Source organism: Amaranthus tricolor, chromosome 10 (assembly GCF_026212465.1).
Source record: "Amaranthus tricolor cultivar Red isolate AtriRed21 chromosome 10, ASM2621246v1, whole genome shotgun sequence".
Taxonomy (NCBI): domain Eukaryota; kingdom Viridiplantae; phylum Streptophyta; class Magnoliopsida; order Caryophyllales; family Amaranthaceae; genus Amaranthus; species Amaranthus tricolor.
Genome location: NC_080056.1, coordinates 2,698,235 through 2,722,651, shown reverse-complemented (window position 1 = coordinate 2,722,651; position 24,417 = coordinate 2,698,235). Strand labels below are relative to the sequence as shown.

The window sequence follows — 24,417 nt, the reverse complement described above, 5'->3', positions numbered from 1 at the left end:
TATTGTATACCACGTGGAAAAGCAAAAAAAACTCAGGGTCGCCATTTGAAAATTTCCTAATAAATTTTAGAAAAAAGATACCGGTAATAATACAATTTTTATTTAATTCCCTACAATAATTTCAATTTTTAATTAACCATGAATAATATAAACTTATGTAATATCTCTAACATGTTAAAAATCAAAATATAGAAAATTATATGACAAAAATTGATAAATTAGTTAATAAACTAAACTTAGTATTATTTTAGGAAAAAACCTTTTAGAAAATTTATATTATTTTCTTCATTAAATTTTATTTTTCACGCAGTTTAATGTACTAATTCAATCCTTAATATTTTTAATGAACGTATAATAAAAATTATGGTCATCAGGTCATGTTTCGACTGTGTCCGAAGAACACCTGCGTTCTTTACTAGCCGCTTGGTAAACCCCAGTTGGTGATATTCTTAATAAGCTGCAAGTGTTTCTGACATTAATTTTACCCATATTTACTTTGAGAATTTTGATTTCTTGTGTGTAACTTTTGTTGATGAATTTATGTTCTAGCATGGAATTTAGGCATTTTGTTTTGGAAAATTTTTCCACCATAATTTCACTTATTGTTTATCTACGGTGATTAATTTCTACTATTGATTATTTCTAAATAATCTAACCTTCGTATATTATTTGCTGACAACACTCCTTTTCACATTTTAACTGACTATTTTAGACACTTACCATCCAAGACGAGTGTAACGGCTACTAGATACCTACATCAGACAGTTTAAATGTGGAAAGAAGTGCTGCCAGCAAATAGTATAGAAAGGTTAGATTATTTAGAAATGATCAATAGTAAGAATTATTCACAGCAAATGGACAATAGGTAAAATTATTTTGGACAATTTTTCCTTTTGTTTTTGTGGGTAATATGCTTTGTTGATTACAATTTACAAGAAGTCGTTTCTTTTTCTATACTGCAGAGTTTTTGTTGGTAAACGAAAGATTATGTTTTTGTGAGTTATTTGCTCAATGAGGGGTATGCTTGTAACTTGTAAAGAGTAGTTTGTGTCAAAAAATATTGGGTTTCTTGGTTTAGGATGTTTGTTGAATTAGAACAATGCTAATTGTGTATTTAAGGATTTGATTGAGGTCTTGCTATGGTGGATGTTTGTCTTTTAATGCTTGTGCCATTCATGTTTAGAGCTTGGTTCAGATCAGGGTCTTTTGGAAAGAATGGGGAAAGTTTGAAGGGGTGGCAGGGTGGGGTTGGGGAGAATGCTAAAGAAAAACAGCTAGTCTCTTAAGAGACCGTCTCTTTGAGTCTCTTAAGAGACGTATTTCAAAGTCAGTTCATTAAAAATTAATGCATACTTATCATATACGTAATGCATATTTACATTATCCTTAATGCTTACTTATCGTATCTTTAATGCCTACTTTTACTATTTTAAATGTCTACTTACATCATTCGTAATGTCTACTTACAATATTTTAAAAATATATATAAGTTGACCCAACTAGAGATGGTCTCTCAAAAAAAACCGTCTCACAAGAATTTGTGAAAGAAAAAAAAAGGGTTTTCCCTTTATGATGAGGAATATTTTGACAATACTATTTATATACCTAAAGTTGTGGACTAGAATTGCATATTCAAGAATTGACAAAAAGATGAGTTGGAGCTTGGAAGATGGCCCCATATTACCGCAACTATTCCAAGATTTGAATTCCAACGATATGGGTCGGCTACGTGAATCAATACAAGTCAATATTGAATATCATTGTTGACAAAGATTACATTTTATTCAATACTATTCAATACTAATCTAGTGTATGTAGTTGAGAATCATTGTTTGCCTGACGGCTGAGTGCTTTCTCTTTAACCCTTCTCATAAGAGTTTAATTCTTAACTCCTATACGAATTATATATTAATTCCCTCTCCTCCTTGGCAATAAAAAAATATCTAGTGTAGTCATTGCCTTGATGTACTTGCCTAGGCGCTTTTTGGAAATTAAAGCTATAAATCTTTATCTAACAATGGTGACCATTCTTTCAATTAGTTTTGTTGGACATTAAAGGAAATTAAAGCTTTTATCTATTGAATATTGGTATTTGTTGCTGGTTTCCTACTTGCATACCTCTTATGTACATGCCCCTATTTATTTGTTAGTGTGTTTTTATTGGTTTGCCATGTATAAGTAGGCTGGTGGGCATACAAATGGCCCAAGGAGCAAGTAGGTTTAATATATTGAGGAAATGTAAAAATTGTTATTGTGTGATTGATATTTTCTATTGTGTTATCATGGATGAGTTTTTTGCTCGACGATTTTCATGCACTTTTTGAGTTAGTTGCAAATAGGTTGGTTAATGTTTAATGCATCACCTTAACCATATAGTATTTGATATATTATTTTCATGCACTTTGCCAATTATTTGTGCTGATTATTTTTTGCAAGCTACTTCTATCGCTTAAAAATTATTATATTTTCCATTTAATCCGTCCTAAAAGAGTTGCTATATTTCAATTTTTAGTCCACGACCCACACTCTTTAATTATGATCTACATATTTAACTTGTCTTTTTCTCAATTTCACCCACTTCCCCATAAAGACCACCTTTTTACTCTTTTCTTTGAGAAAAACCAATCATGTACTTATAGCTAAACCAATGGGACAGAAGGAGTATGACTTTTGAAAATGGTACGTTTGTACTTTTTTCACCGTCATTTTTCTCTCCTGTGTGTGTGTCTTGACTGTAAGGTCACTTGGTTTTCTGCAACCTAGCCTGTGAAAGCTCAAGCAGTGCGAGCATTGCAGTTGATCTAACACAAAGGAAACTTTACATAAGACATAGGAGGCTTCTCACCTGAAACCTCTTGTGAGATGCTGCTTAAGTTGCTTACGACAAAGATAGACACATTCGGAATCCCACCTCCTATGCCCATTGGCATGTCAAGTCTGTTGAGTATTTAGAGCATGTAGGACATATCCAAAGGCTTAAGACATGCACTAAGGCATAGACTAAGCAAAAAACATAACAACGAAGCAAAATAGAGCTACTCGACCCAAGTGCTCGTTAGAGCAAGGGTGTGTTCGTTCAAGCATGTCCTCTTTGGTCCAGCAGTTTGTTCCAAAACCTTATGTTTGATGTTTTGGTGTTTTTGCTCATTCGAGCACTTTGAGATTTTCGTGCCAGAAATTTTCTGGAAAGAGATTTTGCATATGCTCGTTCGAGCACCTCATAACAGTGCTTCTATTCGTGAAACGAAACTTTGTTTCATGAAGTAGTGTTGTTATGAACGAATGTTTTACATTATAATAAACTAATAATCATCAGTTATCATTGATGTATGGTTTTGGATGAATCCATATGTCACTTCAACTCTATAAATAAGAGTGAGTGCATGGAAATCATTTACATCTTTGAAAATCAATTTTTGTCATCTTTCTCTCAATCTCTTGAAATATAGAAGAGAGTGATTAACTCTTTTATTGTTTTTAGATTTTAATCTCTACAAAAACACATAATCATTCAGTTTAATTGGTTCGTACTAGTCGGTTGATGTGATTGATTGTATCTCGTTGTGAATTTCCGGTCTCATAACTAAAGTACCTTTGTAGGGGAAATATCACAAAAGGAAAGTATCGTAGTCGCCTTTAATCTATATCAAGATTTCTGGTGACGTTTATCGTCACAAATAACTAATCTTCTCTACGGTGTTTTGTTCAATTTGAGATTCATTCAAACAAAAAGTCTGTTGCCATATACAAAGGAGACACTACAAACAACATCTTATATTTATAGTTTTATTTACCGCATTAGTATTTGTAATAGTTTCCCATATCCATATTACATGGGCTAACCTTAATAATATGCTCTCGCACACACATTCATGTCGTGACTTGTGAGCCTCTTCTGGTGCTTTTTGGAGCCCCATATATGCTCAAACTGGTTTTGAAACTTGTGCGGTTATCATCGATTCTTTAGGCATTTATCATCTTTTGTAAGGTGTTCGGTAAGGCCTTTGGCATAAGAGTAGTCCAATCAGTCTAATTATAATTTTTTACTATACATAATTATTAATTGATCAATTTAAGGTCATAATTAATATCTTTAAGGTCATAGTTAATAATTGACATTTCTAAAAGTTATAATTGGTCATTTATAATTTTTTATTTAAAGGTAAAAATTGACCACTTTAAGATTATAATGAACTCATTTAATATAATAAGGTCTTATTGATCACTATACAAGTGATGACTTATTTAGCACCATAAGCTTTAAAATTGATCACTTTAAGCCTTAAGGTTGTAATTGATCATTTTTAAACTTGTTACTTATTAAGTTAAAGTTGTTCAACCTAATGTTATTATTGAACACTTTTATATACTCCCTCTAATTCATTACTAATGTCTCATTTATTTTATGCATTATATCCTATGCACGTGTTCAATTCTTAATATCTCTAATTGTGCAAAATTTAAAATTATAGAAAGTTGATATAAATAATCCTTGCGTAGAGACGAATCAAACAAGATCCCACTTAACTATGTTTTAACTTATAGATTAATAATAAAATATAAATTAAGAGTAAGAGATGAATAGTGTCCAAAAAGTAAATGAGACATTACTAGTGAATTAGAAGGAATATAATCGATCACTTTGATTTCTAAATTGATTACTTTAACAAGATAATAATTAATTCATTTAAGGTTATATACTTTAAGTTGAAATTTATCAATTTAATTTTTATGTATGAAATAATAACATTGAAGTCAAAATTAAAGTTTTTTAACCTTTTTTTATTTTTGAGTTTGGTCTAAACTGATTTTTTATTGGAAATGTCATTGTATTGCTTTTCAAATTGGTTCCCAAAAGCTTTTTTTCAAAAGTTATTCATTCAAACACTAAAAACAGCTTAACTAAGTTAGCAAGCTAAATACAGTTACAAAAGCTAATAAAATCTGAAAACCAACCATCCCCTAAAATATATTGTGTATTTGTATATTATGTCATTTTGAATTTGCTCTTTTAAAATTTTTTACCAGAATTTTTTAAGTGAAATGAAACAAATTGTAAATGACATGTAAAGTAGACATTATTTTATACATTGAAATGGGCAAATGTTTATACAATTAGTGCATTTGATGATGGTAATGAATAATAGACAATGTTATATCTGTAGGATTATAGCATGATAATGCATTTATGCTTAAAAAGTAAGTGTAAGCTATTTTATGCTGGGTACCTAAGGTATTTTACCAAACACCAAAATAAAGTGGCTGGAGTAGGGATGTTAAAAAATATCTGATTTTGAATATTTAGTATCTGGGATTTAAAATTGGATAATTCAAATCGGGTATTCGATTTTTAAACCGGATCCGGATCAATGTATTGACAAAATCGGGTATTCGGTTTTCTATTTTTTTTTTATTTTTTATATTTTAAAAATATATAAATACTTTGTCATAAAATTTTTTATTTTGGTTGTTAAATTTACTAATATGTAGAATTCACAATTTTAACTAAGTTGTATAACTAATTTATTGTTAATTAATTTAGACTTTTGAAAATCCAATTATATTTCCAACTTGATTTGTATTCTAAGTTTAAAACATAAGCTTTTTTTTTTTAGTGGTTTAAAAAATAAGCTTGATTAAAGAAAGATAGCGTGAGCTTAAATATTTATGTGGGAAAAAAACATGAAATTGTTCTAAAAAAGACAAAAAAATGTAAAAATTTGAAAACCGGATATTTGGTATCCGATTTTTTGGACCGGAACCGAATATTGAATTTCACAATCCGAAAAGCCGGGTATCCGAATTTCCGAATCTTGGTTGATTCGGTTTCCGATTTTGAACACCCCTAGCCAAGGTATATGTGAGAGATTGTGAGAACTAGAGTATAGAGTACGATAGACGCAATTTTTTACCCGTGAATATACTAATTTTAATGTAATCTTTTTTTTTTTTTGCTAATACCTGATTTATCGATAAAGATTTATACGACATCTACATTAGAGATAAAAATTAGCAAATATATAATAATTTTAACCAAATACTCCATAATTCAAAATTAACAAAATTACGATTGTTGTGTATGAGATCTGACAATCTGAATATCCTCTTCCACATCGCTGTTTGATACAGTTTTCTATGAGAGAGTCTTTCGATTTATTGTACTCTTGAGATATAATTAAATTTAATGTAGTTGATGGAAATTGCAATTTCGGTGTCTACCGCATTATCGCATTAATCTCTACCAACGAATCAACTAGAGACCAAAATTCATAACGTCAAACTCTCACGAGGAGAGAGATCAAAATCCAATATATGGGTAGAATCAACCCAATGAATGGGTAGAACAACTCTTATGTAGGGAAAACACAAATATTTATTCTAATTATATTGAAAAAACTCAAAACGGAGAAATTATGGGCTTACCATCTACCAAAATGTTAACGATAGCTCTAAACCAATTATAAAAATTAGAGTATTTCTAAAGAGAAAAGAGAAAAAAATAGAGAAAGGCAACTAAGATTTCTAATTCTAAATGTAATCTTAAAAATCTTTGCGATTGCTATTAATAATAACATTAATATATTATCAATAGCAATTTCATTCGCTCATTCTTTGATTAAAAAGTAGGTAGGGAAAATAAAATTGGATAAAAATAAACCTAAAATATTAATAAAAAAAGATATTTACTTCAACCAAATCAAATCAAATTCTTAGCAATCTCATTACTATATTTCTTGCTCTCCCCTTTCACTTCATGTTTCCTCAACAGCCCACAGCTTTTTTCAATAAAATCAACAATTCAACATTTAATTAGTTTAATACTTCCCTTTCTTTCCCTATTAACCATCATTTTTTCCCCTTCTCTCACTAATTTGCTTTTCAATCTTCTCTCTTCTCTTGTCTCCTTGTGCTCTTTCAATTCCTTAGTATACTTCAATACAAAACCCAAATCCCTTTTTTTCTTCTCCTAAATCATACTTTGATCTGGGCCTTAAAATTTTTTTCTTCAAACATATGTTTTTGCTTCTTGGTTTTTTGATTGCATTTTGAATATCTTAATTCGTTTAATGTGAAAGGGTTTTCCTTGGTGATGTTATGGCTTCTCTTATCTCTTGAGGTCAGGATAATCATAATATAACTATGAATCTATGATATATTAATTAGTAATTTTTATTTGGATGAATGCAAGAAAAGGAAGTTTAAATTTCTAGGTTCATTTTTTTTTGCTTGATTTATTTGCATGTTTGTTTTTGATGGGTTTTGTGTGTTATCTTGTTCATTTATCTTCAAATTTGGTATAATTTGTAATATTATCCTTATTGCTGTGTTATCTGATTATGTTCTCTTTCTTGTATCAAAATCTTGATTTAATGATGCAGATTTTTCGATGGGAGCATGATTTTGAATAAAAACTTAAATATACTAATTAGTATTCTTGATTTAATGATTCGAGTTGTCATCATTATACCGGTATTTCTCTTTCGTAGAAGCTATTACAAGGGTTTAGGATGGTGGGATGATTGGATGATGGCAGACCATAGCCTTTAATAGAGAGGTTGTGCCCGGTGAGAACCTCGGTATATCCCGTTCATAGAAACTATGATAAGGGTTTAGGATGGTTGGATGATGATAGACCATACTTTTGGATAAAGAGGTTGTGCCTAGTGAGAATCTCGGTATATTCCGTTTGTAGGAACTATGATAAAGGGTCTAGGATTGTGCTATGGTTGAATGACGGCAGACCATATCCTTGGATAAGGAGGTTGAGGTTGTGTCTAGTGAGAACCTCGACTCGAGAATGAACCGCAAATGAAAACAAATGATCTAGAACATGTGATTTTAATGATTTACTACTTTCATATTTAGAGCAGAAATAAGCCATAATTATTGTATGATTAAGTATTTACAAAAAAGTTTGTTTCATTTCTGACAACCCAGGTTCTGATTAGTCAATACTCAATAGTGATCAGGGGTATAAGTCATACAACAAGGTTTACATTTAATTGAAACTGTCCTCTTCCTCTAGTGAGCCTCATTTTATTTCTGCTTACTTTAAAAGCTGCTGATTTGCTTCTGATTAGTATTGTATTGCTTTTCTGCATTCGTTTCCCTCTGTTCCATTGAATTAGCATCATTTGACTTCTAAAGCTCTCACATAATTGGGTCAAAATGTCAAATGATGCAATTTCAATGGGACGGAGGATGTAAAAAAATATTTTTGTTTGCATTGTTTTGGTTCATATAGCCAACCTGTTGATCCTATATTGTTGATATAATGGCTTGGCGTGCTCTTGATATTTCTAATTCTTTTGTTTCGGATTACAATGAAAGAGTAGTGAAATGACTGGGTAAATTATGTGCCCTTTTTATCTATGTAAAGTCGCACGTGATGAGGTCAGTCAGAAACTAACCTCTTTGTTATTACTAACAAAAGTAAGGTTGCGTAAATTCGATGCTTCCAAACCGTGTCTTGAGGGGAGCTACTTAAAGCATCAATGAAATTTTCTTGTTCATTATTTTATTGGTTTATGTTTCAGGAATTAGGACCCTTGAAACTGTGTCTTAAATTTGAACTCTAGATTTATGGGTAGAGTAAGAGGAAAAAGCAAGAAGCAAACTGTTGCAGTTCATAAAGATGTAGGGAGGGAAAAAGAGGAGAAAATCCCGGCCTCGAAGCGAAGAGGAAGGCCACAAAAACCCATGAAAGACGAGGTTGAAGATGAAGAGATCGAAAATGGGAAGTGTAACATGACAGACAAAAGCTTAGAAAGTGATGATCATGCTGAAAATGGAGCAAAAAGGAAGAGATCCTTACAAGTAAAAGAAGATTCAAATGGCTTAGAAGCTAAATCTGTTGCCAATGATTCAGTAAAATCAGTAGGGTTTAGGCAAATTGGAAGTAGGAGAAAAAACAAGCCTCGTCGAGCAGCCGAAGTTGGGGTAGAATGCAATTGAGATTACAGATGCTGCCATGGCTTCATGATCATCATCATCGTATTCGGTGAATCCCGCTCATAAAAACTATTCCATGGCTTCATTACTCTCGTTTTGTCAAGTTTTAAGCAGAACCAGAGTCAAGTCTTAGTTGGCTCATTTATTGTGTTCATTGTATCCATAGTTGATTTTGCTTAAATACTTCATTTTCACCATTGAGATTGTGGATTTTCTCTGATGAACATAAATTGCTTTTTTAGAGCTTATGGCATTTACTGGATTATTTGTTTTCATTTGCATGTCACCATTGAGGTCGAAACCTATATGATCTTGTCATCCAACCTCCCCAGATCCTGATTTTGGCTTCTATGACCAAAATATATTTGGTATAATAATGATGAACTTAAAGCAAGTTAGAAGCAATGTATGATTATATCGGTCACTTTGATCTGCAAAATTAGTCTCGGGTCTTTCTATAATTTTAATCTCTATAAATCTATCACAGTCGAGTTTGGTCTGATCAGTTTTGATTCAATTTTGATCTATATTCTAGTTTGAACTAGAGACGTTTAAAATAGATCTAACAATCTGATATTTATTCGATCTTGTGATCGAATTCAATTTTAACCCGATATTAAAATGTGTCTACAATTATTTATATCCAATGTGTATATAAGTTTTTTAAACCGATCCGAAACACCTAATTCGAAATCATTCCGATGACTCAAATAAATCCCATAATTTTAACTATATTTGCCCACCAAGGCACCAACTAAACATGGTGCACTTCATCTTAAAATTAGTGTTAACACATGTGAGGGGACTTTTCCATTTCAAATATAATAAACTCCCATTCTCTATAATATTCTGATTTTTCAAAGATTATGCGAGCAATGGTCAACTATAGTGTATGTACTTTTTTTCATGTCATTTGTGCTACTATAATCTATTCATATATTTCCACATTCTTTAAGGATAGAGTTGAATTCCCATATTTCTGAAGTGAGCATTGGGCATGCTCCTTTTTCTTCTTTTTTTTTTTATTTTTTTTTATTTTTGGAGATTTATATATTTTGTGCTTCAATTGGAATACAAAAGTAAATCTTTGAAGGAAATGATTTTTTCGCTTTAAAAATGTATTTATCTACTCCAATGTTAGTATTAATATAAAGTAAACAACTTTTGATATAAGACTAATTAAATCGTGTGATATAAATAGAAAGATTTCTATTATACTCCCTCCGTATGAAATATAAATCTATGTATTTTTTATCTTTTTACGTATCTTTACGTGCTGATTAATTTAGTTGATCATCCCATTTTATAATTGAATTTTAACGCATTTAAAAAACGTATTTATATCCGTATGCTTTATCTTATTCACCTAATCTTCATGTAATCATCAACCCTACTCATTAATTTTACTCATCAAATCTTAAATGTCTTCTCCAAAAATAATAAGATTCTCTTATATTGTGTGCTTAATTATATATTGTTCAACATTACAACTATAACTTATAATGAAGGGATACACAAATTCTCATTTAAGTGATAGTCTTTAACATAAGACAAATTTAAATTTAGTTAAATATCCTAACTAAATTAATTAAAATTTTATATGAAGTTGAAGTTGAAAATTGTTTATTGTTTAAAACCTAATTCCAAATGTTAAGTGAAATTTTAAATATTAAAATATTTATTCGTTTGAAATCATAATTGAAAAAAAGCTTAGTTTCCATATTGAAAATCAATTGAGAAAATCCACAAACACTAGAGAAAACCTACATTTTTTAGTAGTTCTTGGCACTTTGGTAGGTGGTTCTCTTTCCCCAAAAGAAAAAAAGCTCCAAACTTCCACAAATTTGGAGAAGATTATAGAATACTACATCATACATACAGCGGAGAGTTTGGTGATGAAACCTTTTCTACCATATTTTTGTTCCCACTTTTGTATATAAATCACTTAACTTTTTCTCTTTTAGAGGTAGAAATATAAGATTTACTCATAATTAAGAAAGAAAAAGAGTTATCTTCAAAAAAAATAAAAAAAAAAAAGAAAAAGAGTTCTCCTGTTTAAATGGAGTTGTCATGGCCCCATTTTCAATCTTTCTTGTCTGCTTTCTTTTTAATTTCCCCACTACAAAGGAAAAAATTATTTCATGTGTTTCAAATTACTTGTAAGTTGTTCACTACAAAAAAAAATTACTCCTAAGTTGTAACATTAGAAATATGTTGAGTGTTTATTCGGCTCATCGAGTTAATTTTAGGTAAGGTGTTTTTGGTTTAAAATTGAATCATATATCCATACCTCCATATTGATTATTACTTCATTTTAAATTCATATTGGAAGTCGGGTTAAGTCAGGAGGACGGGTAAATATCGGATCATCGGATCAGTTTTGAACAACTCTAGAAATATTGCAATATTTATTTTTTGATTTATGATTAATTTTTATTTATAAGTTAAAAATATAATCAAGTGAGGTCTTGTTTGATTCGTTTTAATGTAAAGAATATTAACATCAAATTTTTTTAATTTTTTATAATATATAATTAGAAATATAAAGGATTGAATTGGTAATATTAAATTTTTATAATTTTTTATAACACATAACTATAAATATTAGGATGTTAGACTGCATAAAAGTCAAATATTATAAATATTTTTTTAGAAGAAAATACTGCAAATATTTTGAAATAGAAAAAATATTATATTTTGATAAACGATGAAAGAAGAGAGTCAAAGATGAGCCCGAAAGAAGAGATACATATTCTAACTTAGATTATTAGATTAAGTTCAGATCAAATATTTTAAATCCTATTTATATGAGTCTAACTAATTGTATGTGTATACTAGGTCCGATAAATTTTGAATTGGTTATGGTATCATACCTCCAACTCCAAGTGAGACATTTCTCGATAAGGTTTTAATATTCAAAACCCATAATTAGTACTGTTTTCACTTCCATATACTCCATAATTCCCCCTTTTTTTCTCTATCTAGAAAAGAACTCATTCATTAATCTTACCAAATAGGTATCTGTAATATGATGATGAATTGGGTCTAAACCCAAAGATAATAATGGAAAAAAGTTCCAAATATCAGACTGTTGTTGAAGGGTCACTAAATAACTCTTCTTTATCATCTGATTCTTTGAATGGTCTGAAATTTGGGCAGAAAATATACTTTGAAGATGTGGGTGGAAGTTCTTCAGGAAAATCTTCTTCTTCAACATCATCTAAGAAGGGAGGTAAAGGGGTTGTACAAAGTGGGCAACCACCAAGGTGTCAAGTTGAAGGGTGTAAGGTAGATCTTAGTGATGCTAAACCTTATTATTCAAGGCATAAGGTTTGTGCCATGCACTCTAAATCCCCTAATGTCATTGTTAATGGTCTTGAACAGAGGTTTTGCCAGCAGTGTAGCAGGTTAATTATCTTTTTCTTGGGGTTTTTTTTTAATAATTATTTGGTATTTGATGTTAGGAGATGATTATTTTGTTGTTATTTTATATGGGTATTTATTTGTTTGTTTTGAATTTAGAGTTTTCAATTGATTTTTGTTTGGGTTGTTTAGTTTTGTTTATGTGTTCTTTTGTGTTGGCATTAAATTTGTTGCTCTCTATTTATTTAATGTGACCAACTCTCTGAATTTTTTTTAAATTTTTAGAATTATTTTGTTGGAGTGGATGTTGTTGGGAATTTCTGAATTTTTAAGTGTGTATATGAGGTTCTTGAGCCGAGGATCTCCTTGCCCCAACTTGATAAGGGTATGGTATGTCATCTTTCAATCCTACTCAGACCCTAATTATAGCTTCTATGAGTTGGGTGTATAGGGTTTGATGATGGTGATGATTATGTATATGCGGATGCAATATTTAGGTTTTGTAATTTGTGGGTGAAAGATTTAATTGGGTTTTGTTTTTGTTTTGTATTGTTAGGTAATGATATTTCCTCTTATAGTATACCTTACGTCATCTAGGTTTATGTATAATTAGTGTTTAAATGTGCATTTAAGGAGTTGTGGAGTGAATGTCAAGGATATAACGGTTGAGGTTGTTTATTTGAATCAATGGATGCATTGATTACATGGAGACTTCATCTTAAGGACTAAGGTGATTGAACAAACAAGATATGTATTGAAGGTTTCGAAATTAAGCATTAGAACATTGAGTCTTGCTTTTGTGATGGCAAGAGTAAGTTTAAGACTAGAATTAGGACATTGATTCCTGTTGGAAATATACCACTTGTGATCCCATATTGAAAAATTAGAGAGAGGTTGAGTAACATATATACTAGATTCGTCTTAGGTTATTGCTTTTGGTTTTGTGGACTGAAACAGTTAGAATAAGTTGATCTAAGTGGTTGATTGCTTGGATGTGGTACTTTTGGTGGTTTATCATCTTGTGTCAAATTACTGATTGTAGATTCTTTGTATCTACTCTCTATATCAACCAACTTTCCGAACTTAAATGAGAGGTGTAAGGAAAATATGTAAGTGGCTATGCTTGCGGGCGAGAAGGCCCCTCTCTTCATTGTAAACAATGGCAGTCCTAGGTTCCTTTCGGCATCCGCACGCGAGGGCACTAGGTTTGACATTTTCATTTTTTGAAATATATTTTTATGATAATTTTGTATATATTTTCCTGTATTGAATTTTTCTGTATATACTTGGTAGTCATTTGTGCTCTCCCCGACTTTTTTCTTAGGTCAAAAATACTACCCATTGTGGACTTGTGAGATCTTGAGGTGCATGTTTTAGTTCCCAAGTCTTGGTTACACCAATGTCTTTACCAGTTTGCTCCATAGGGGGAATAGTTTGTGCTAATATTCTGGTTTGCACGTTAAGTCCAGAGGAGAGGAAGGACGAAGGACTTTTCATGTTTCCTGTATGTTAATTGCTTTTGATGAATTTATTTTTGTTGGAGTTACGACCACTGTCACATGACATGATTCACTAATATCTTTGCAAATCGCGAATCACAAAAACGGTAATTATGGTCAATCTTGGGCTATTTTAGGATCATTTTAAGCGAATTGCGAATTCAAAAAGCGAATAAATTGGCGAATTATGTTACACTAATTACTACCTTGTCACAAGATTTATGCTTTCATATATAAACATTTTTCAATTTCTCACTTTCATGTTGCATTGGTATTGTATCTTAGATTTCATCAACTTCCTGAGTTTGACCAAGGGAAACGAAGCTGTCGCAGACGCCTTGCTGGTCATAATGAGCGTCGCAGAAAGCCACCACCTGGATCTTTGTTATCATCACGCTTGGGACGGCTCTCTTCAACCCTATATGGTGGTGGGTTACTGCAACTTTTGAGTCTTTTTGAATATAATATGTGAGTTCATTTTCGTCTCAGAAATTGTAATTGATACATTGCAGATAATGCCAGCAGAAGTGGTGGATTTGTATTGGACTTCTCTGCGTATTCAAGGCATCCTGAACGGGATCTGTGGCTGGGTTCTGAGACCTCTGAGCAGGTATCTGGAAATCAGTCCAGGTCCATTATCTGGCCAGGTAATTTCATCCTTCAATCTGTATGATCAATGATGAACCCCCGGAAAATCCATATTCATGCTAATTAAAAGGAGTAAACCTACAATTGTTAATCTACTACTTCGGATGTTTTTGCTTAATCTACCAATAATTTTTCCACCACTACGAGAACTTTATTTAATAGCATATTACTATCATATGATTTAATGTTATCATCATCATCGTATCCAGTGTATCTCGTTCATAGGAACTATGATCAGTGTTTGGGGGATTGGTATGTGTGATTATGGGATGTCCTATATAAATGTTCATCCTAAGGTATCTCCTTGGATATTTTATGGACCATGGCCCATGGTTATATATTATGCACCTATACATGATGGTAATGAGAACTAATATAGCAAATATTGATGCATAATTGGAAGCGTTTAAATGAAGGATCGTGGATTTCCGTATAGAACATTTGGGGAAAATTATACCCAAACATTTTACCATTACATAAAATATCTCTCTTTTTTCAAACAGGGCATAATTGAACTTTAAAGCAATATTACTGCAATGTTGCTTATTTTCGCACTTCTTTTCTTTTTTACTTTAGCGGGGCGCAGGGGTGTTACTCTTTATTAGAGAATGAAGACATTGTTCTTGTTTGGCAATTGGCAACATGATCTACACATAGCTGGTAAAAAGTGTGGTAAATTCAATGTTGGTCGTTACGAAAGATTTCTTAACTGAACAAATTACAAAAGATATAGATTAATTTCGAAGAAAAAAGCTATTGACCAACTATAAGAGGCTAAAAGTTTATAATAACGATACCAAAACTTAATTCAAAATATGGGTTCATCTACATGCAAAACAAGTAACAGGAGAGAGCGTCGGGAACAATACATCTTTCCTTTACGCTAATCTAACACTATATAGTATATACAAGAACTTTCAAATCAATTCCAATTATCGTGTATATAAATTTGCCTCCATTCATTCTTATTCATTGTCAATTGTCATATGTGTTGGTAGATCCTAGTTTTCGTGTCATTATTCACTCTTGTAATCCAAATCATCTTCAATCTTTTCCTCTTTTTTTTGGTGCTTCTTCCAATCATCTATACGCATGATCACCGTTATCTTTTATCTTGTCGCCAATATTTTTTACTCCAAGACCCTTTCTTATTTAGTAGTAGTACTATTTTTCAAATTAATAACACCAATTGACTTTTGGTTTTTCTATCTATTCCCAAATTGATACTATTTTAAGAAATATATTTGATGCTTGTTGAAAGATTGTTTAGAGTACTTATGTAAATATACTCTAGAAGGGGTTGAATTAAGTATATCATTTTTTCGATTTTTGCTTTGTTAGGATCCTAAGAATAAGATGGTCATGATGCGACACTTCTTACAATAACCGAGTGGTTTTGTGTTTGAATGACTTGAACAAATAAATTGTGCGGAAAATAAAGTTGGCGAAATACAATGATTGAAGAAGTTCAGCTTAAGCGTGCGTCCCTACCCTTGGGTTCTTGTTTTTGCCTTCATAGTCTTTGCCATTATATAGCAACAACACAATCTTGAATCATCATCCTCATCATCAAACAACTAACTCATAAATGCAACAGCTTGATGACAATGAATGTTGATGGCGATTTTATCCTTCATAATACCGTTTGCCATAATCCCCATGAAGATCAATATAGCAGATCAAAAGTAAGAGCCAAACGTTACCTACTATACCATCATATTCTCTTGCCGTTAGCACTGGAAGAAGTAAATTGAACATAATCTAATTTTACACATTACTATATTCCAAGCCACTAAATGGTGAATTAATTACTCAAACTTACAATTTGCCGCCTAATGTATTCTATTTTCTACAATTTTCATTTTACTCGACTCTTATTCATTACTTATAACTTGTAAGTAGCGAATCTAGAACAAAATCAAATGATGTCGATAATATTTAAAAAATGTGTTTAAGAAGGTTTGAACCCAGGCCAATACATTCACATAGCAAATCTTCTACAAACTTTACCAACACATATATTATCATCTATAGGTATATAATTTTATACATAAGTAGAATGTTGTCAGTTGATATCATTGACTACCCTTGGATCCAGCCCTACGTTGTAAGGCCATGTGCCTTTTCCTTTACTAGTCTACTAATGGTAGAATCTGTGGGGTCCTCAATATGATTCATAAGATAGAGACATCCTTGTAGAATTTGAGAGTCTTGGAAGTCATATATTTAGATGGTAGAAAACTGAAATGAATGGAGAAACAGAATCCATGTGAGCGACCATTTGGACTAATATATTGGTTCATGTAGCCGACCCCAATCTTTTAGATTAAAGCACTAGCATTGTTGTTGAAAGTTACATCTCATTTATATAAGTTGTTATATCTACAGGCAACTCTGAGGAACCTCCCTCAAAGGTGTTTCTGCAAGGTTCAGCTAGTGGTTCTAGCTTTTCTTTTCCGTCTGGAGAATGCGTCACAGGGGTCTCTTCTGACTCAAGCTGTGCTCTCTCTCTTCTGTCAAATCAAACTTGGAGCTCCGGAAATCGTTCATCAGGCACTGGACTAGGTAACTCGATGAACATTGATGGAGCTGCCGTCACCCAGTATACTACACCTCATTGTGTTACAGTTGCGCACTTGCCAAACAACAGTTCATCGTGGGGTTTTAAGGGCGATAATGATCCCAATTGTGGCTTACATGCTTTGCCGTCGGGTCATCTTGGGCTCGGACAGTTCTCCCCGCAACCTTTTAGCGGACAATTTCATGGTGATCTTCTGATGGAACAAGTCCCACAATACATGGGTATGGACCATTCTAGAGTCTACGACTCGGCCTCATCAAACCATGTCAATTGGTCACTTTGACAGCTCTATTCGCTGCTCCGCACTGAACAAGAGCATGTTGCTGGTTTCTTCTCAGGCGTTTCATCGTAACTGCGAATGTTCTTCTGAATTCTGAACTCGCTCGTTTCATTTTCTCGGTTTGTAACGGTCGGATATTGTCTTGTAACTATTAGCTGCGCCGATGTCGTTAAACTTGTTTGGGGACTAAAATAATAATTTGCCCCGCTTGTCGTATTTTCTGTTTCCCCGAAAGGATCGACTACTGGTTGTGTATTGTGTTTCGGTTTGAATCTGAACCTTTTCTGTTAGCATTTCACTTTCCCTGTTTCTGAAATATCTATTGTTGTTTGTAAATCATATGAACTGCACTGCATTCATTTAAAATGATCATTAAGGAATCGACGGCACCATTAAATCTAAAACATACTCGGTGTTGTTTTTGGTTCATGATCATGGGATGTGATAAGGTTTTTGCTAAGCAGGTTGTTACAAACCTACCGCTCACCTTCTCTTTTATATGAACTTGGGATCGAAAATACACTTGGTATGCCAATATCATTTATATCATAAACACTACTTATTCCTTCTCGTTTATTAAAGTACTAAAGGCCTATTTACTAAGACATACGCTCAATATGCCAATATCGTGGTATGAGTGAAAGAACGTTGTGGAATATAGGTTAAAACTCGAACAAAAAAAATTTAATAGGATTTAAATTCATTTAAAAATTACACAAATATCGATATTTGTACTTTTACTACTAGACCTTTTTATACTTCGTACAATATAAACCAATTTAATTTTTTATGTAAAGCGTATACTATCTCATTTGAATGTATATCTTTTTTTTAGGAAGAACATTGTTTATTAATCACTGGTTATTTGCCTAGGAGTCATTCGCGAGAAACTTTTGTATGAATTTGGTCAATATCATTTTAATATGCACAAACCTAAAAAAATATTAAAATAATAAGTAATTTTATAATTACAAACAAATACAATCATCAAAAAGTACTTACTATTACTAAATTAATGCAGATTGCAATAATATGGACTAAATTTCTAAGTTACATTAATTCATTAAGTGACTCATCTTAATTTTTATAAGTTGATTAGATATAGGAATATACAAACCTCAAGCTGACATGGCACTTAATATGGCCCCACATCTAAAAGACTAAAACGGTTACAGCTGCTATATTTTCTTCTTACTGCTTGGAGCATTTCTTAGAGAAACAAATAACAAACTTCATTTCATTTCATATTTCATATTTCATACCGAGCAAAAAGAACTCTAAGACAGTACACTCAACTTTCTCTCGCCTCTTTTCCTACCTATTTCTTCCCTCCATCTCTGTCTAAAATCAAGAACTTGCAAATCCAAAATCCTAATCCGCCATTGTTATGGAAAATTATTTCTTGTATTTTCACATCCATTGCATTGCCATTTCTCAACTAACTCTGCTTTTCTTCTATGCTTTCCTCTTATCTTGCGAATTTCTTCTTTGAAGCTGCTCGTTACTTCTACTAGAGTATTACTAATTACTGTATATTTCATCTTTGTATTCTTCAGGTTTTGCATTCTGCTTTCCATGATTTGCTGTTACGATGTGATTCTTGATTTCACCCGACTCTGTTTTTCGAATATTAATTTCTGTTATTTTTTCTTCAGTTCTTTGGATTTTGACGTCTAATGGATTCTTTGCTTCTTCGATATTTTCTTTTGTTCCTGATTATCTCCTGTTCAATTTCTTCTTTCCAAGCTACTACGGATTCACTTGACGGTAATCCTTCCACTATTTTTCTATGAATTTTTGGTATCGTTTGATTGCTACATAGTATTTTTTGCATTAGATGAATTATTTGTGTATATATTATGAAATTGTATTTAGATAGACAATTTTGAAATCTCAAAATATTTGCTGCAGTATCAGTTACTACTTTAACTTTTCATGATGCTCTCGAGAAGATTGATATTTAATTATGGACTTAATGCGATACTCTGTTGACCGTGTTAAATCTTGAATTCCTTTCTTTCATAGATATAATCTTGAATTGAATTATCTTTGCATTGAATGTAATTTTCTGAAATTTTGTCTAATTTGCATTTAAGCATGATTGTTGTGTCAAATTATATGTTACAGCATTAAATTGAACAGAACTGATATATCTTAGTCCGAGACAATATTTCTTAGGTCATATTGAAGTATAGCCTTTTTGTAAATTTGTCTAAGTACCACCACAAGATATGGAAGCATTATTTTCGTAATTTGTAATTTTTAGCAAGGATGGAAAGACTAAAGAGATGGTAGAGACTAGAGAGGTATTGGCTGTTTGGGCAATTGATGGTTGGTTGTTGGTTTGTTTAATCAATTAGTTGTATTAAATTTGTCAGTTCCTAAGTCAACCTTATAAATTAGTTGTATACTTGTATATGTATATGTTCGGTAAAATTAGTAGTTGGTTGTTGGTCGTTTACGATTCAACAAATGAAGAATTGCAATTCAAATATCCTGTAATAATGTTGCACATTTTATCAGAAGTAAACAAAGAGTTGTACCCTTTCGCGATTGAAGAAGGTTTTTCAATTATTAATTGCAGTTTTGGCGCTTCAAGACATGTACATTTCCCTAAATAAGCCAGGACAATTAAAGGGATGGACAACACAAGGCGGAGATCCCTGCGAGCAATCATGGACCGGAGTTGAATGCTCTGGATCATCTGTTATACATATGTAAATCTACTTAACTCCCAGCAGTTTTCTCTATCACTGCAAATGTTTTGAATTTTGTACTCATTCTGACTCATTTTCGTCCATTGAATCTTTGATGAAGCAAACTTCGCGGACTAGGGCTTGAAGGTCATCCCGGAGGCCAGCTATTCAATCTCCATAACTTGAAGATTTTGTGAGTTGGCACTTCTTCTTTGTAAGGCAATAGTCAATTTGTATTATCATATTGTAATCCTTTCTGAAGTCTTTGTACATATAGTGATATCAGCTTGAATAACATCCAAGGACAAATTCCCGATAACCTGCCACCCAATGTGATTCAATTGTAAGGCAATCTCTCAAGTATACTGAATTTTTGGCTATTTCTATCTGATGCCCTCGAGTTCTAAAGCCCTTCATCATTTTTTGCAGGAACTTGTCATCTAACAAATTTTTACTGGGTATTCCACAATCCCTTTCTTACTTGAGAAACTTGAGACATCTGTGAGTAAGCTTGCTTCTCTTGTTTCTAGTATGCTCATATGCTGTTTTATTTTCACCTACTAAACATAACATGAACTGCTTCCTTATGCAGGAATTTGAGTCACAACTTGTTAGCAGGGCCAATTGGAAGTGTATTCAAAGGTCTTGAAGAATTGAAGGAGATGTATGTTTTTTCATCACTCTATGCAGGTTGAAATTGATTAAAAATAAATATTAACTTATTAATAAAGACCAAAATGTTAAAGTTCCAAGAGTTGAACCTTAAAATAAATCTTACGGCTGTGCAAGCACAAAATCCAAATTTATTGTTAGCATGCTATTTTAGCCAGTAATAGCATAACGTGTGTTTCTTTATCTTCTAACTTTCTCTTGATTCACATCACCTATTCTTCTTCATTGTTGTAGATCATGTGTCTCTTAACTGCAAAGGACTTACTAACACAAATACTTGTTTTCATTACCCTCATCTGTAATTTATTGCTTCAGGGATCTATCATACAACAAGTTCAGTGGCGATCTACCAAGCTCTTTTGCGTCTCTGACAAACCTTACCAAGTTGTAAGTTAAAATACTTTATGATTCAATGTATGTGAATATATCTATTATTTCTGAACATGTTTGAGATCTGCTATTGCTCCATTTGATTTCTTATTGGATGACACTGATAAAAAATTTATTCAGGTATCTGCAAAATAATGAGCTAACTGGTTCAGTTGTGTACCTGTCTGACCTTGGCCTCACTGACTTGTAAGTAAAAACATTCAGATGCATCGTGCTGAGTTTGTGATTTACTGCAAACCACCCATATCATTGTTGTCTATTATATCTTGTTTCAGAAACATCCAAGACAACCATTTCAGTGGCATTATCCCTCAGCATTTTCAGACCATCCCAAATTTATGGCAAGAGGAGTCTCTGTTCACTTTACTACCTCAATCTGCAACCTTGACTAGACTTATCATTGGCTGTTTCTTCATTTACCAGGATGGGAGGCAATAGATTCAGTATTGAGGGTGCTAACGTGACATGGAATTTTCCGTTTGACAAGGACCCCAAAGAGCAGAGTATTAATAGTCCCCCAATATCTGAGTCGAGTGCCATGGAGAAGAATCCTTCAGGGGGTATGCATCTGAAGAAGAAAAAGGGAAAATCTAAAGGAATCATAGCTTTAGGAGTTGGTGGAGCTGCCTTCTTCATAGCTCTTCTGGGGTTTGGTATTGCTCTCCATCTTAAGCGGCACCCACAATATCTGCCTGATAGATTGAACAATAGTAGATCAATGCACTCCTTTCCAGGTAGTTGAACTGGAGGCGACAACATCATTTAGCAATTTATACTTCAATCATTTGAGTCCGTAAAAATTTCTTTATTTCTTCCACTCTTTGTCTCCTTCCTCTACCGTAGCTTATTCTGTAGATTAGTAGCAACCTAGCAGGGATGTTTTGTCTGTACTTGTTTATATCCTCAGAATTACTGCACTTGTCATTTTGTTCGTTTTAGCAGATCAATCTCCGGGTAGATATGAAGATATCCTACATATCAACCCTACACCTAGGAGCCAGGCTATACCTGCAGGCCCTATGTTAACAAAACGCAAATTGCTGCCAAATGCAAGACGTTACACAGTTGCTGAACTCAAATTAGCAACAAGCAACTTCAAGGAAGATAACTTTCTGGGAGAGGGATCACTTGGCTCAGTTTACAAAGCGGAGTTACCTGATGGTCAGGTACATGATTGAACACATAAGTGACGTCTTCAAATTATGTCCAAGTCTGATGAAAAGTTAACTTGAAGCATTTGCTTTCTTGTTTCCAGGAGCTTGTAGTGAAAAATATAAACATGGTTCCACTCTCTTTCCACGAAGAGGAACAATTTCTGGATGTTGTACGCAGCACATCCCGCTTGCAGCACCCTAATATTGTGCGTCTTGTTGGATATTGTGTGGAGCAAGGACAACACCTCCTAGTGTATGAACATGTACGAGATCTGACACTTGATATAGCTCTGCATAGTAAACTGTTTCTGCCTCTCACCTGGGACCTCCGTATCCAGATTGCTTTCGGTGTAGCACAAGCCTTGGAGTAAGTATTCCTCGTGTGTCTAAAGTGCAAGTTTCTCAACTATATGCGAAGCACAAATTTCTCATCTGTACTAGAATATTCTATATGTATTATTTAACTCGTTTTATTTTGAATGTTCAGCTACATGCACACTCTGTCACCTCCAATTGCACACTGCAACCTCAAAGCAGCCAACATTATGCTAGATGATGAGCTTAAGCCTCGAGTATGTGATGGCGGACTTTCTATATTGAAGCCTCTCACCAGCAATAATGTGAAAGTTAAGGTAAATGTTGTTTTTTGGCATGTACAAGAACTAAATGACACTGATACTAATTTTGAAAAACTTGGATACACCTAAGAGGAGCATATTTTGCATCGGTCACTCAGATTTTTCTAACATCCAAAAATTTATATGCTTGCACTTCTCAAGTTTGCAGCATAGTCTGATTCACACATTATCACAGTTCCTCAATAATTTTCTCTTTCATAATTGCAATAAACAGGCCGCTGAGATTGCCATTAGCGACTGTGGGTACCTTTCACAAGAACACGGGCAAACAGGACTGGAGACCCTAAAGACCGATGTATATGCCTTTGGTGTCTTGCTTTTAGAACTTCTAACGGGAAGAAAACCATATGACAGGTGCTGTAACATCTATATGCTTTGATTGTTTATCTACGATCTTGCTTGTTTTCATTTTTAATCTGCTAACAAGGATTATTTCCCACTTATTCTACTTCAGTACAAGACCAACAGAAGAGCAATACTTGGTGAAATGGGCAATATGCAGGCTTCATGATAAAGGTTCATTGGAGGATATGGTAGATCCAAGCATAGGAAGATCATTCTCCCCAAAGGCTCTCTCTCGATGTGCCGACATCATATCATTATGTGTGCAGGTAATAGACTTATCCCAAACTATAACTTGATTGTATATTCAACTTCAGCACCGAGTAAACAATGGAACTTAAATCCCCCCTTTCTCCCCCTTTCTAGAAGATAAATAAAAGGAAAAAAGGATCCCTTTAAAGTTTCACATTTTCCCACATGGTAAGAAACTAAGAAACCAATAGCAAGTCTTGCAGCTTTTACAATCAACGTTTGCTTCCTTAGTCTCTCGACTTCTCAAATGAGACGGTTTCACGATAAGACAATCTCTATTGAGTTAACCCAATGTACACTTATTGTCTTAGAGGGATTATTGAAAACCTCAAGTCATCTCTTACAATCTTAAAGTGATCAATTAGAGAAATAGATCACTTACATGGGCTCGTCGCATGGTGAGACCGTGAATGAGACGGTCTCATACAAGACTTACCGCTCTAAAAATGCTACACTTGAATTTACATATGTCCCATTGAATATTCTATCTTTCCTTTCACAAGTGGCTCCACGCTTTTACTCTCATAAAATTGAATATTCTGTCTTTTCTCCTCCAAACCATACCATTTTTTTTTTAAAAAAAAAAAAGCATAAAAGAATCATTTATAACAAACTCAGGGACTCAGAAGTACATCGGTTTAATTTACACATTCCACATTTTGACATGCTTGCCTTCATTTGCTTTTGATCACCAAAATAATAGAAACATGGGACTGTACGTCTTCTCTGTTCCTGAAGCGTTTTATTATGCTTGTCTAACAGCCTGAGAAAGAATTTCGACCTCAAATGTCTGAAATCGTTGAAGTACTTACCAGAGTCTTGCCAAAGCCAGGGACAGATGGTGTTGAAGCAGATGCCTACGAAAAATCCTTCCGCTCAACTAATACTCGTTTTATGAACTCACCTGAGCTCAGCTACCTACCTGTCTAAATCAGCCAGACCAGGAATTT

General features: G+C 33.0%; 3 protein-coding genes across 3 annotated transcripts; all 3 read left to right on the top strand.

The window, feature by feature from the left end:
• The first annotated feature begins 6,702 nt into the window (after positions 1-6,702).
• LOC130826303 (uncharacterized) lies at positions 6,703-9,215 on the top strand. Its single transcript, XM_057691913.1, has 2 exons — positions 6,703-7,117; positions 8,538-9,215. Exon 2 carries the CDS (start codon positions 8,584-8,586, stop codon positions 8,953-8,955), a length of 372 nt encoding a protein of 123 aa, XP_057547896.1. The 5' UTR covers positions 6,703-7,117; positions 8,538-8,583; the 3' UTR covers positions 8,956-9,215.
• Positions 9,216-11,787: 2,572 nt separating this feature from the next.
• Positions 11,788-17,949, top strand: LOC130826302 (squamosa promoter-binding-like protein 17). The gene is made up of 4 exons (XM_057691912.1): positions 11,788-12,359; positions 14,100-14,242; positions 14,327-14,461; positions 16,851-17,949. The coding sequence occupies exons 1-4, from the start codon at positions 12,016-12,018 to the stop codon at positions 17,324-17,326; spliced, it is 1,098 nt and encodes a 365-aa protein (XP_057547895.1). The 5' UTR covers positions 11,788-12,015; the 3' UTR covers positions 17,327-17,949.
• A 521-nt stretch (positions 17,950-18,470) lies between these two features.
• On the top strand, positions 18,471-24,416 carry LOC130826301 (protein STRUBBELIG-RECEPTOR FAMILY 2). Its single transcript, XM_057691911.1, has 17 exons — positions 18,471-18,879; positions 18,979-19,090; positions 19,908-20,040; positions 20,141-20,212; positions 20,297-20,362; positions 20,449-20,520; positions 20,612-20,683; positions 21,007-21,078; positions 21,202-21,267; positions 21,357-21,422; positions 21,505-21,815; positions 22,024-22,247; positions 22,337-22,602; positions 22,723-22,867; positions 23,088-23,227; positions 23,328-23,484; positions 24,230-24,416. The coding sequence occupies exons 2-17, from the start codon at positions 19,000-19,002 to the stop codon at positions 24,395-24,397; spliced, it is 2,121 nt and encodes a 706-aa protein (XP_057547894.1). The 5' UTR covers positions 18,471-18,879; positions 18,979-18,999; the 3' UTR covers positions 24,398-24,416.
• The last annotated feature ends 1 nt before the right edge of the window (position 24,417 follows it).

Coding starts and splice junctions, on each gene's coding strand:
- LOC130826303 (XM_057691913.1), top strand. CDS start 8,584: ATGGGTAGAGTAAGAGGAAAAAGCAAGAAGCAAACTGTTGCAGTTCAT.
- LOC130826302 (XM_057691912.1), top strand. CDS start 12,016: ATGGAAAAAAGTTCCAAATATCAGACTGTTGTTGAAGGGTCACTAAAT. Junction 12,360..14,099: donor TTTTGCCAGCAGTGTAGCAG/GTTAATTATCTT, acceptor ATTGTATCTTAG/ATTTCATCAACTTCCTGAGT. Junction 14,243..14,326: donor CTCTTCAACCCTATATGGTG/GTGGGTTACTGC, acceptor GATACATTGCAG/ATAATGCCAGCAGAAGTGGT.
- LOC130826301 (XM_057691911.1), top strand. CDS start 19,000: ATGGATTCTTTGCTTCTTCGATATTTTCTTTTGTTCCTGATTATCTCC. Junction 19,091..19,907: donor TACTACGGATTCACTTGACG/GTAATCCTTCCA, acceptor TATTAATTGCAG/TTTTGGCGCTTCAAGACATG. Junction 21,423..21,504: donor CAGACCATCCCAAATTTATG/GCAAGAGGAGTC, acceptor TTCATTTACCAG/GATGGGAGGCAATAGATTCA.